Source organism: Rhea americana, unplaced genomic scaffold (assembly GCF_003343005.1).
Source record: "Rhea americana isolate MKP2758 unplaced genomic scaffold, rheAme1 scaffold_139, whole genome shotgun sequence".
Taxonomy (NCBI): Eukaryota; Metazoa; Chordata; class Aves; order Rheiformes; family Rheidae; genus Rhea; species Rhea americana.
This window is the reverse complement of record NW_028185472.1, coordinates 2557680-2569873: the sequence shown is the minus strand read 5'-3', so window position 1 is coordinate 2569873 and position 12194 is coordinate 2557680. Positions and strand designations below refer to the sequence as shown.

At 39.5% G+C, this 12194-nt stretch overlaps 1 protein-coding gene across 4 annotated transcripts in view; it reads right to left on the bottom strand.

Annotated features, from left to right (window-relative positions):
* Nucleotides 1-12194, bottom strand: part of AP2A2 (adaptor related protein complex 2 subunit alpha 2) — a 53204-nt gene that overhangs the window by 14075 nt on the left and 26935 nt on the right. For 2 of the 4 annotated variants that reach the window (XM_085298509.1, XM_085298507.1), the window contains exons 5-13: nucleotides 10426-10555; nucleotides 9267-9368; nucleotides 7569-7677; nucleotides 6934-7084; nucleotides 4565-4733; nucleotides 3251-3388; nucleotides 1887-2069; nucleotides 858-955; nucleotides 434-665 (exon numbers count right to left, since the gene is read on the bottom strand). In XM_085298509.1, the coding sequence (XP_085154635.1) occupies nucleotides 434-665; nucleotides 858-955; nucleotides 1887-2069; nucleotides 3251-3388; nucleotides 4565-4733; nucleotides 6934-7084; nucleotides 7569-7677; nucleotides 9267-9368; nucleotides 10426-10555 (1312 nt within the window). The remainder of the gene's footprint in view (nucleotides 1-433; nucleotides 666-857; nucleotides 956-1886; nucleotides 2070-3250; nucleotides 3389-4564; nucleotides 4734-6933; nucleotides 7085-7568; nucleotides 7678-9266; nucleotides 9369-10425; nucleotides 10556-12194) is intronic. The other 2 variants (XM_085298511.1, XM_085298508.1) reach the window with 1 other exon arrangement.

The window sequence follows — 12194 nt, the reverse complement described above, 5'->3', positions numbered from 1 at the left end:
CTGTCAGCTAGCTCTAATTTCAAAGTTACAGCTACCTGGTGAGCACACTACAGAAGAACATACAATTATGTAAAAGTCATCAGAATCTAACACACCAGCCTTTCAGTGTACAAATACTGTAGGGTTTTGTACTATGCCAGCTTTCACCATGCCCAAATTAACATGCACTAACTCTGACTTTTCCACAAGAGCAATAACAACTTTGATCTTTTTAAGCTCTAAGTCAAAGATGGCTGCAGCTAAAGTCAATACATAAAAAATAAAGCAGCCAATTTGCGGATCCTTAATTTGAATGAAGATTTTAAGCAATCAGCTAAGGTTTAATTGAGTTTTATTCATCGACAGAAGGTCCAGAATTAGATTTGATGTTCATGTAGTTAAGGAATTCTCCATAACAGAATAATAATAATGAAGAAAAAATCTCTATACCTACCAAGATATCAGTACTGGCAATGGTACTGAGCCTCAGATACTCAACAGCTCTCTGCTGCAGCTCAACATCAGCATTCTTCAGCTGACTGTCACTGCGCAATACATCTTGAATTGTAGTTTTGATTTCTGGAAACAGGTTCACAAACTTGATGTAGGTAGACAGAAGCAGAGCACGGGTAGGAACGCTGCACAGATGAAATTTGGAGTGTAGCAAGTTGAACTGGATGAGAGGACTTAAAAAGATAAGGGGGAAAAGTCATTTGCTCAGTTTTCATAGAGATGGTAATTCTTAATGCATTACTATCAAGTGCCAAATTATTTGTTTATGAGCTTTTAAGAATAGTAAACAGACAGTAATTCTTTACAAATAGGTATTACTATTCCAACTGCATATTTCAAGCAGTTGTCTTTAAAAGGCATTTTACCTTGACCTTGGATCACCTGCTATCAGATTTCCAAATTCTCCCAAAATGTAGCCACCTACTTTTACAAGATTCTCATGGCATGCTGGAGCTTGAAGGGCCTGTAAGAATACATTAATAGCTGGTCATTGATCTGTAGTATGTCAAGAAGAGCTACTTCATGTGTTAGTTCAATGCCCAGTTTCCTGGTCTACTTTCCTAGAACAGCAGATCATAGGTCTAGGACGTAGAGAGCCACTTATGCCACAGACATGGTGGAGATTTTTATAGAAAATATACAAAGATTAACCCAGCTAAGTCATATCTAACAAAACTATTACTAACCCAAGAGTATTCTTAAAGTCCACCTAGCAGCGCTGTGGGCTTCTGAGGACAGATACAACCATTTCTTAACATCCTCAGGAGAGTCAGAAGTGTGTCAATATGTTTAATTTGATTCTTCCAGGAATGTGCTGAAGTTGTCCAAAACGTAAATTTTGCCTTTTTAAGCATGAAGACATCCACAGCAGGAATGAGTTCTGAGAGTCAGCTTAAGCATTCAGAAAAGGAGATCAAGACAGCAGAGAGTCCAAACGAGGAACCCAAGCAGAGTCAGAGCAATAAGGTCAACCATTTGGAAAAGTCTCCCTTAATAGTTCAAATTCCAGTTGTATGAGACCCTGCACAGCAGGAATGGGCACATAATTTGGTGATCCTTCTACAGTATCTTGACTGTTTGGATTCCTACGGCCCAGAAAACTAGAAAGCTTGCAAAAGCCTCCTGTTTTTATCTTGTTTCAGTAATTCTCCAAGTAACATAGTTCCCTTACTAAGCTATTTGCTAAAAAACCTCAGCTTTTTCAATGTGGCAATAAAAAAAAAAAAGTTTTAAAGCACAACCCATCCTCCCTCCAAAATAATTTTCTTGAAACAATTCACAAGCAAATTTTTATTCCTTCCTAACATGAGGAAGCTTGCACAGCTGCCTGACTACATGGCATTTGCTTAATTTCCACACTGTTTGGAAAACAAACACAGAAGAGTTATTCTCACCTCAAAAACAGTCTTTGCTGCATACCCTTGAACATCATCCCTGTTAATGACAATCTGAATAACACGGTACCATACTTCTTCACTGACATAGTCACCAGCGATCCGAATCAGATTCAAGATTGTATCCACATACCAGGTGTAATCCACTGCATACTTTTCAGCTAAAATTGCAACTTTCAGAACCTGAAAAAATACAGAAGACAAGACAGCAGAAGCTAGTCAATCTTCTTGATTCTAAAAGCTGTGAATCAAGATTCACATTTATATATCCAGTGAAGCCTCACAGCAACTCAGAAACACCTTTTTCATCTCTCTCTGCTGGCTCACTTGTTCCCAAGGCTAAGATAAATGAATATTGCCACTGGGCCAGAAAGTGCTTGCTGTCAGGCACATAAGGGGTGCATTAGAGTGTACTGCAAGCACTACACAGTTGAAGAGCCACAGGTTAATTAAGTAATTAAGAACAAGCTATTGGAAAAATACTCTTTGCTATAAAAGCATTTAAACCATCAAGACAGCACTAAGTAGGAGTTTGAAGAACTCTTCAAAAAATTGGATGTTCAAGGTAGTAGAGATAAGCCAGAGTCACCAAAATAGTTGTCATTTCAGATCACATCAAGATTCATATATCATGAAGCAAAGGCTCAGCAATAGGAAGAGACTACCACATCATTTGGACTGGGTTGTATCTGTACTAGCCAATACTTTTAGGAGTAGTAAATTAACAGGATGAGTCATGTTCTCTGCAAAGCCAGTGTAGGCTGCCAATAGCAACAAAACCGTGTAAGTAAATCAAGTAACTTTCTATTCTATGTTAGTTTATCTGATCAAGAACTTTTAGCACCTTAGTCCTAACTAAATAATTACTGTAAATAGACTATTGCTACACTTCTTGGAATGTCACTCACTCTGTATTTATTCTTCTATGCTTTTTCTACTGGGAGTAGAAAAAGGTAGAAAATATTCCTCTCTTCTACCTCATCATACAAGGTAGAGTTCTTGGGAATCCTCTGAATAGGGGAATGTTCTCACAGCACAGTTTAAAATCTACATACAAAAATAAGTATTTATCACAGCAGGTTTTGAAACAAAAATAGCTGTCTAGACACAACTTGATAGAACTAGAGATTGTATTTGCTCAAGCACTAATAAAGTTCACTTCAGCGTTGCTATGCAATGGTCCAAGACCAAAGTTACTTCTAAAAATTCCTCAAGTGGTTTTTATTAGGTTAAACTAATAGATACAGCCTTCATGAAGTTTCACTTTTTTTTAAGCCACCTTCAAAGAATCATCACAGACTACTCTGTATCCCATATGGTGCCAAAGCCAGATACAAAAAAGTAAGGAAGTACAAGTAACTCACAATTTCTTCTCTAATGGAATAATCAGCAGTCTCCAAATAATTCAGCATTTCAGCCACAATCTGTTGAGCATTGCTTCGGTCACACATAGCATACAGAAGATCTACAGCTCTCTGTCGTACACTCACATCCCTTTCAGTCTGTAAAGGCGCACAGAGCAGAAGGTCAAGATGATTTCACCTTTATTTGGAAAACATGTGCAACTTGCTGAAAAGATTAAGCTTTCACATTTTATTATTCATAGTCAAATTTAAGACAAATGCCTTTAATAAGCTTTCAGCTGCAGAATTAAGTTGTTAAAGCTTTGATATACCGTGGACATGAGCTACAAGTTTCTCATGTTATTTCCACTTTCAGTCACTTAGGGAGAGGTTACGGGAGACTCAGAAGTCTTACTGGTTTTACATAGTATTTAATCTTAAAATCAGACCTCGAGACTTTGTTTACACATTATACACATTCAAATCCAGGCAAGTGCCGAGAGTATGGAGGAGTTTGCACAGAACTCTGCTATTGCACTCCAAGGGTTAATGAGCTTGTGGTGCACTATACATAGGATAACCTGTGCCACTTTTCAAACGCATTAAGAACCAGCCAAGACAGCCAAACTCATCAGGTCGATGGGCAATTAACTACCTGCAGCTTTAGCACTGAGCTTGCCTCAAAYTGATAGAAGCTCAGCTAAAATGCAACAGATAAATATATCTAACCTTAAAGCATGTATTAATATGCTGCAGTATGGGCTTGGAAGGAAATATTACATGTAAACACTGAAGCATTTTACACTGCCAAACAAAAACAGGTACAAATCAGAATTCCTGTTTCAATTTCTGCTGGAGCTGCAGCTTTATAGTTTCTTGACTTTTGAAAAAAATTAAGATTCTGTAGGGGAAGCTGATCACCTCCTCCACTGCTTCTCACAAGCTGCTATAGTGAAGGGGTAATGTCAGTTTTTATTTCGGCAGAGACAGCAATAGGACCAAGTTTTCCTGAATATTCTTTGTTTTGAATTTCTGTTCATGTTTGAATGAGTCTTCTTTTGAAAGACTCATTTGCCCTCAGTCTCCAGTTTATGACTTGTGTAACATTTTGGAGCCTGAACTACAAGTATCAGATCCACCAGTAATCTGCAGAAGTAAATCACAGTTAACTTTTATTGTTACAAGCAAGCATAGTTTTGCAGAATTAAAGAAACACTACAGCAAACTTCTAAAAATAACTAATTTGGTCCCCAAGTATTATTAGCCTAAATGGGGCGAGGAGGGAAGGGAGACACGAGGAAGAGACTCAAAACAGACTGTACACTTAATATTTACCTTCAATGCATTGATAACTGTTTCTATGTGTGTTTTCACAGCCTCATGTGAGAATTCAGAGCTGGCAAGCGTGCACATGCTTTCCAGTGCTAGGTAACGCAAATTAGTTTCTCGGTGCTGCAAGAACTGACCTAGCTGGTTACAGGCACGGACTAGTAGATTTGGCTCACTGCACAGAACAGAGAGAAAGTGAAAGGGTTAAAAGCAACAGATACAAGAATACTGGATACAGAATACTGTTTCTGCAGTGCACGTTTCTTAAAGTGCCTCAAAAAGTGTCTGCTAGAGCATCCTGCTGGTGAAATGAAATTTGGATACTGTGAGTGAATCATCTTTATTAGATTAGTCGTGGGTCACGACACAAAACTGAACACCAGAAAAGAGCAAGAAACAACAATGAAAATTGCTAGTAGTGACACAGTTCATTTTCAAATCCAGTGCTGCAGCTGATGCTCCAGCCTGGCAAACAACTCCACACTCCTATTTTTCCTTTTAGTAAAATTCTATTTAGCATTCAAACTAAATTCATAGAATCATAGAATCAGTAAGGTTGGAAGGGACCTCCGGAGATCATCTAGTCCAACCTCCCTGCTCAGCAGGGTCACCTAGAGCATGTTAGACAGGGTTGCATACAGGCGGATTTTGAGTATCTCCAGAGGAAACTCCACAATCTCTATGCGCCACCTGTKYCAGGGCTCYGTCACTCTCACGGGGAAGAAATTCCCCCTCACATTCAGGTGGAACTTCCTGTGCTTCAGTTTCTGCCCATTGCCTCTTGTCCTGTCACATGGGACAACTGAAAAAGAGATTGGCCCCGTTGCCTTGACACCCTCCCTTCAGGTACTTGCACAGATTGATAAGATCCCCCCTCAGGCTTCTCTTCCCCAGGCTCAACAGGCCCAGCTCTCACAGCCGTTCCTCGTAGGACAGATGCTCCAGCCCTCTGACCGTCTTCGTAACCCTGCGCTAGACTCCCTCCAGTAGCTCCATGTCTCTCTCGTACTGGGGAGCCCAGAACTGGGCGCAGTACTCAAGATGAGGCCTCCMCAGGGCTGAGGAGAGGGGCAGGATCACCTCCCTCGACCTGCTGGCAACACCCTTCCTAATGTACCCCAGGAGACCATTGGCCTTCTTGGCCACAAGGGCACATGGCTGCTTCATGGTCAACTTGTCATCCACCAGTACTCCCAGGTCCTTCTCTGCAGAGCTGCTCTCCAGAAGGTCAGCCCCCAGCTTGTACTGGTGCTTGGGCTTACTTTTCCCTAGGTGCAGGACTCTGCACTTGCCCTTGTTGAACCTCAGGAGGTTCCTCTCCACCCAACTCTCCAGCCTGGCCAGGTCTCTCTGAATGGCAGCACAGCCCTCTGGTGTAGCAGCCACTCTTCCCASCTTGGTATCATCAGCAAACTTGCTGCGGAGGCACTCTGTCCCCTCATCCAGGTCATTGATGAATAAGCTGAACAGGATGGGACCCAGTACTGAGCCCTGGGGGACACCACTAGCCACAGGCCTCCAACTGGACTCCATGCCTCTGATGACAACCCTCTGAGCTCTGCCTTTCAGCCAGTCCTCAATCCACCTCACTGTCCACTCGTCTAACCCACACTTCCTGAGCTTCTCTAGGAGGAGGTTATGGGAGACAGTGTCAAAAACCTTGCTGAAGTCAAGGTACACAATGTCCACTGCTCTCCCCTCATCTACCCAGCCAGTCACACCATCAGAGAAGGCCATCAGATTGGTTAAGCAGGATTTCCCCTTGCTGAATCCATGCTGACCACTCCTGATCACATTCTTTTCCTCCATATGCTTGGAGATGACGACATCCAGAATGAGCTACTCCATCACCATACCAGGGATGAATGTGAGGCTGACCGGCCTAGAGTTGCCTGGGTCCTCCTCCTTGCCCCTCCTGAAGACTGGAGTGACACTGGCTCTCTTCCAGTCCTCAGGCACCTCTCCAGTTCTCCAGGACCTTCCAAAGATGGAGAGCAGCCTGGCAACAACCATCCACCAGCTCCCTCAGGACCCGTGGGCCCATGGATTTGTTAATGTCTAGCCTGTCCAGAAGGTCTCTAATCCTATCCTCCTCAACCAAAGGAAAGTCTTCCCTTCTCCAGACTTTCTCCCTCATGTCCAGGCTGCAGGATTCTTGAGGGTTGCCCTTAGCAGTGAAGACTGAAGCAAAGAAGGCATTCAGTAATTCTGCCTTCTCTGTATCCCTTGTCACCAGGGGGGCCCTCACCCCATTAGGTAGTGGGCCCACATTTTCCCTAGTCCTCCTCTTGCTGTTGACRTATGTGAAGTCCTTCCTTTCATGATTTTCCATCAAAAAAAAACCACTCTATAATAGAAATAGTCTCACTGCTCACCTGTCATGATGTATAATTAAGCTTATTGCCTCAAACAGCACAGCATTCTTTGCATTCGAGTGTTGCACTTTCTTAGATTTTGGTGGCTCCTGAGCTTTGTTAAGAATAGTTTCCAGGCATTCTGTGAGACGACCACGTACCGCAGGGTCTTCTGGAGAAGAACAAGCTGTTGGACAACTTCATTTTGCTCAACACCCCAACCCCTACTTCAGGCCTTCCACCTTGCTAATCTCACACATTAATTTTACCTCAATTTATTCTCTTAAACAGCTTACCCTCTCCTAATATACATTTGACAAAAGTCTAGGCCACATTTCTATCTGGGCAAGAACAAAAGCCAAACATTATCTGCACTGTAATATATTTCAAGACCTTAATATCATTGATAACATTAAAGATACCTGCAACATAATTCAAAGAGTTAGTTGTCTTAGAGCAAAGTGTTAAATCAACATGCATCTTGCAATCCAGGTGCAACAGCCATTTGAACAAACTGAAACTCCCAAAGAGTACAAGCTTAAGTATCTAGATCTTAAGACACTGTGCTTGCTCTCCAAGTTGTATTACCACCACAGCAGCTCTCTGGGTATGATGCACTGCATAAGAGGTGACCACTGTTATGATTTGTGCATTACCTGGAGGTGGATAGCACTGTAACAGCCTCAGAAGTTTCACAGATAACCAAGGAGCAGGAACAAAGTAGTAAGTATAGTCCTGAAGATCTGTTGATGCAGAGGTTACAATCTGTAACATAAGCAGATAGCGCCTAAGTTACTTCAGTTTCAAGTGATCTGCAATTAATAGAAGCACCCAACAAAAAAAAGAGCATTGTAGGTCACCTTTGATAGAGGCTGAAAGACCTATGCTACTTGTAATGTTTGATCAAGTAGATTGATTAGGTTCCAGCTGTTATAGTATCAGTACTCTGTCACGTTCTCTAATCAGATGAATTCAGTTTTATTGATAYACTAGTCCAGGGAGTTTCCTCCTTAAAATCATTGTGCTTTCCTTAAAGAGAAATACGACCATCTTGTAACATCAAATGTTTAACTAGAAGCTTGGCTTGCATTGGTTTAATGATTCATCTTGACCACAACTACTGAGATTCAATCAAAACACTAAAATGTAGCATTATACCTTATTGACCATAGATAGGTGAACATGGCAACTTTAAATATGAGAATTACTGATAGACTGAACTTAAAAAGCTGAAGGACCAATTATTCCTCCATTAACATTCATACTCTATAGTGGAACAGTTCGCTTTTACAGAAAAGGTTTACACACATAGTGAAGCGTGTCAAGGATTACATTAAGTTTCAGAGGAACTACTTCTCTTCTCAGATTCCTCCCATCCTACATACCTTTGATTACAGAGTAAGCACAAGTTTGACATTAGCTTTGCTCAAAGACATTCCACCTTATGTTTGCTGCTCCGTTACGAAATGGCTATTCATTTTCCTTAGAATTCCCTGGCTTTTGAGAAATAATAAAAAACTCTTCACATCCAAGATGAAATTAAATTTCTCTGAACTATGTGTAATTTTGGATCTAAGATTGCATAAATCAATGCCTAGAATTAATCTGTTAAGTAATACCTTAAAAGGGTGGGTTTCCTCTCCTCTACCTTAAAGAGGTGACAAAAGCAAACAAAACAGTAACGCAAGTTTTCCAGCACAAAGATGCTAACTTGGAGGACTGGAGTGGGGAAATTCAATTTCATGTGTAAAGAAGTGTCTTACAGCTCCTTCCCTTGGCTTAATATTCTGTAAATGGATGTATGAGGCTAAGTGTTTGTGACTATTAGTTTAGTAGCAACACAAGAATGAATAGGAAGATTACCTTTTGTGAAGTTTATATAAAATTAAAAGCATAGGCTGTATTTTTGGGAATTCCATACAGAAGTTTCCAGGATCAGTGTTTGATCTAATTACTCTTCAGTGTTACGGTAACAGAAAAAAAAGGATAAAAGTCTTAATGGCCTTGTTGGGATTGCTGCTGTAGGATGAACGTTGGGCTCTGTTCAAGTACATAGACTTGGTGTGTAATAAGGATTATACCACAAGAAGTTTGTGCAAGCTAATATAGTTTTCCATCACTGTAAGAAACTGATATTAAGACAAGCTAAATGAACTAGTTCTGCATGTGAATATATGTACAATATACATCCCTACACACACACACACACACACAGTGAAACTGAATGATCCCCATTTTTAACACGACAGCAAGCTAATCTGATCTAGAAAATCAAGTAAATAATCAACAGTAAGTTAACGTGACCTAGAGAGCTGAGTAAATTAAACAATGAAGTAGTATCAAGGTTCACATACTCTGCTTAATCTAGATACTGCCAAGGAGACTGAAGTTTTGAATTCTTCTGGGTTCTTCTGTGCCAAAGTAGTAATCAGACTTGTAGCTGCAGTAACCACACCCTAGAAAGAAGAACATCTTAAACTGTTACAAAACTGAACTTAAAACTTTGGTCCTAATTAACAGCATCTTTCATTGGAAGTATTTCTAATATGCAAGAAAACTAAGTTTAATCCCCATGACAAGACTCTAAAAAGGAAAACCCTTCACTTTTCCAACAGTTAGACCAATTATAAATTTTAAAACTCCATGAGCATTTTTCTTTGAGCATTGGCAGTATGATACTGTCATGCTTGCAAACAATTTTATACCATTTTTGTATTATTTGTGGTTCATGTATTATGGTTTATGTGGTTCATAAACTTAGAGATATACTTAAAGAAAAAAAAGCAGCATACAAGAGCAGATCATCCAGGAAAGAATTCTGACAACCCCACACAAATAAAGAAAGAAAAAAGGAGAGATTTGAACATGATTACTAAAATAGTAAATAAAATATCATAAGCATACATGTAAATTATATAGTTTTAAAAATAATTTTAACTATGTTTCATTAAATTTTAGTATTTTGCATTTGATATCACTACAGATTAAAGTATTATTACTGTTGAAGCGCAAGTCTAAGTAGTCTTATATTCGTGAAGTAGCTAGATAATGGAAAACAGGCTCTCTTATTTAGAACAACAGGTTCATTTTGAACCAGCAGGATAAAAGTGACCTCTTGGAGACAATAGGACAGTGAAGTCCAAGCATGGCAAAGCAAGCTTTACATTTTCAGTGCAGCTTTAATTCTCAGAGAGGCCTGAAAACAGTTAACACTATACCTGTGCATGTTATTTATGATCACAAGGCAAAAAGATTAATTAATTTACAGTCAGAGCAAAGAAAGACAAGCTTATGCACACCACTTCTCATACTGAGAAGTCAAATAAAACAGGGCTTTATCAGAAACATACATATTAATTATGAGACGGACAACATTCTTCCACCTCTATCCCCAAACCTGAATAAAACATCAACCCACTAACTTGAAAGACTCAGAAGAGAATAAATTCAGAATGCATTTAACAGTTACTAGTTCTCTATATAGAGAAGGTCCAAGAAACAAAAGTAGTTTACCAAGTGCTGGTCATTGAGGAGATGCACCACCCTGGACGTCCAGTCTCCCATGGGGACAAGGTCAGGAGAAGTTCTATATAGACGTAGCAAGCATAACGCAGCACTCTGTTTCACACTATCCATCGTATCACTGCAAGACACAATCATGTTTTAATTCATATTAAGGTTGCAGAAATACTTGCAGGTCAGTATTATGATAGTCTTTACACTGCTGCAACATCCTTAGTGAGCTAGTATCTTTTCAAGTACACAGAAACAGAAGTTAGTTAACTAGACTATGTTAAGAGTATTTGTTCTTTGTAATTGTCAGGCAGGTTAAATCACTGTGTCTTGTATCCTCTGTAATGTTTGTGGGTATCCTTTTTTTTTTTTTTTTTAAGACAAGTTGGACTGACACTTCACACCTCTTCATTAGAGCTGAAAGTCATTTATAGTAAGTCAAAAGTTCACTAGGCATCATGAGAACAAGCTTCTGAAGAGACGCAAGTCACACAGTTAAGGTGCATTTCAAGTTATGCATGGGAATCAACCTGAATCTCCAGTTTGTTAACAATTTCTCTAATACACTGGACCACTTAAAAGCTTCAGGAACTTTGGCTAGCAAGCAAGCTAAGTATCACCTACCACGCTACCTACAGATCTTTTTACTGTGCCATTCAAGTTGTTGACACTAGAATTGACTATTTTGAGAGCCACATGCTATAATACCATAGTTCAGTCAACCCCCTTTCACAAAACAATTAAATATTTTTTATTTTATTTTTTTTAAACACATACAGTCAATCACAACAGTTAAGAATGTATGGTCCACTAGTGCTGAAAGTTTTAAGAGACAATTTATACACTGCAATCTTGGTTAATTGCTCAGGTATCCACAAAACTCTACATCCCCAACAACTGACAAAGATATTGCAGAATACATTGCAGGAAAGGAAAGCAGCAAGCCTGACATAGCCTCAGAATTTGTTTTCATCAGACATACACTCTTACTCTGGAAGTGCCACATCTACTGAGAAAGGTGAAGTTCTGGGATGGATTCTCTGCCATTTCCTCCACCAGCCCAGACATACAGCAAGCATCAAGTGCTGGCTGCTTATTCCTCTTCTCTTTCTGGCCCATATTAAGTTTCAGCACTACAAAACACTATTAGTGTTCAAACCTTACTTGTTAWACACAAGAAATTGACAGAGATGTGGCATTGCAGTGGCACTATTTCAGTAATAGCAAAATTCAAGTGAAATTCYTGAACAGCTCCTAAATGCACACATCGTATTCTTCCCTTTATCCCCAACTCAGCGTACGTGACAAAGTCAGAATCAGCACTGCATAAACAAATGTGTTCTTAACATTTTTAAGCTCCAGGGCTTGACATTTAGACTATTAATACAGTTTTTAATGCAACACATTACTTTGTAACATTAGCGTTGGATATCAGCTTACTGTAAAACAAAGATCTATATAAACTTCAAAACATGTAATATCTATATGTACAGTACAGGAGGCTTAAGTTTCAAAATAAAATAGCCATGCAATCACAGGTTTCACTATGTTTATTTAACTAAAAGTAGTCATCTTCTTCATACAGAAATTGCTACTTTTACCCCAGACAACTCACATAGCAAGCAGAAGAATGCTTCTTGTACAAAGAATATTTGCACATTCAAATGGTCAAAACACTCAAGAACAGTTTCATTTTATAGTAAGATTTGTAGTTTAAGTCTCTATATTTAAATCTATTTAATGCTGCTCTTTTCATCATCAGAGAGGTG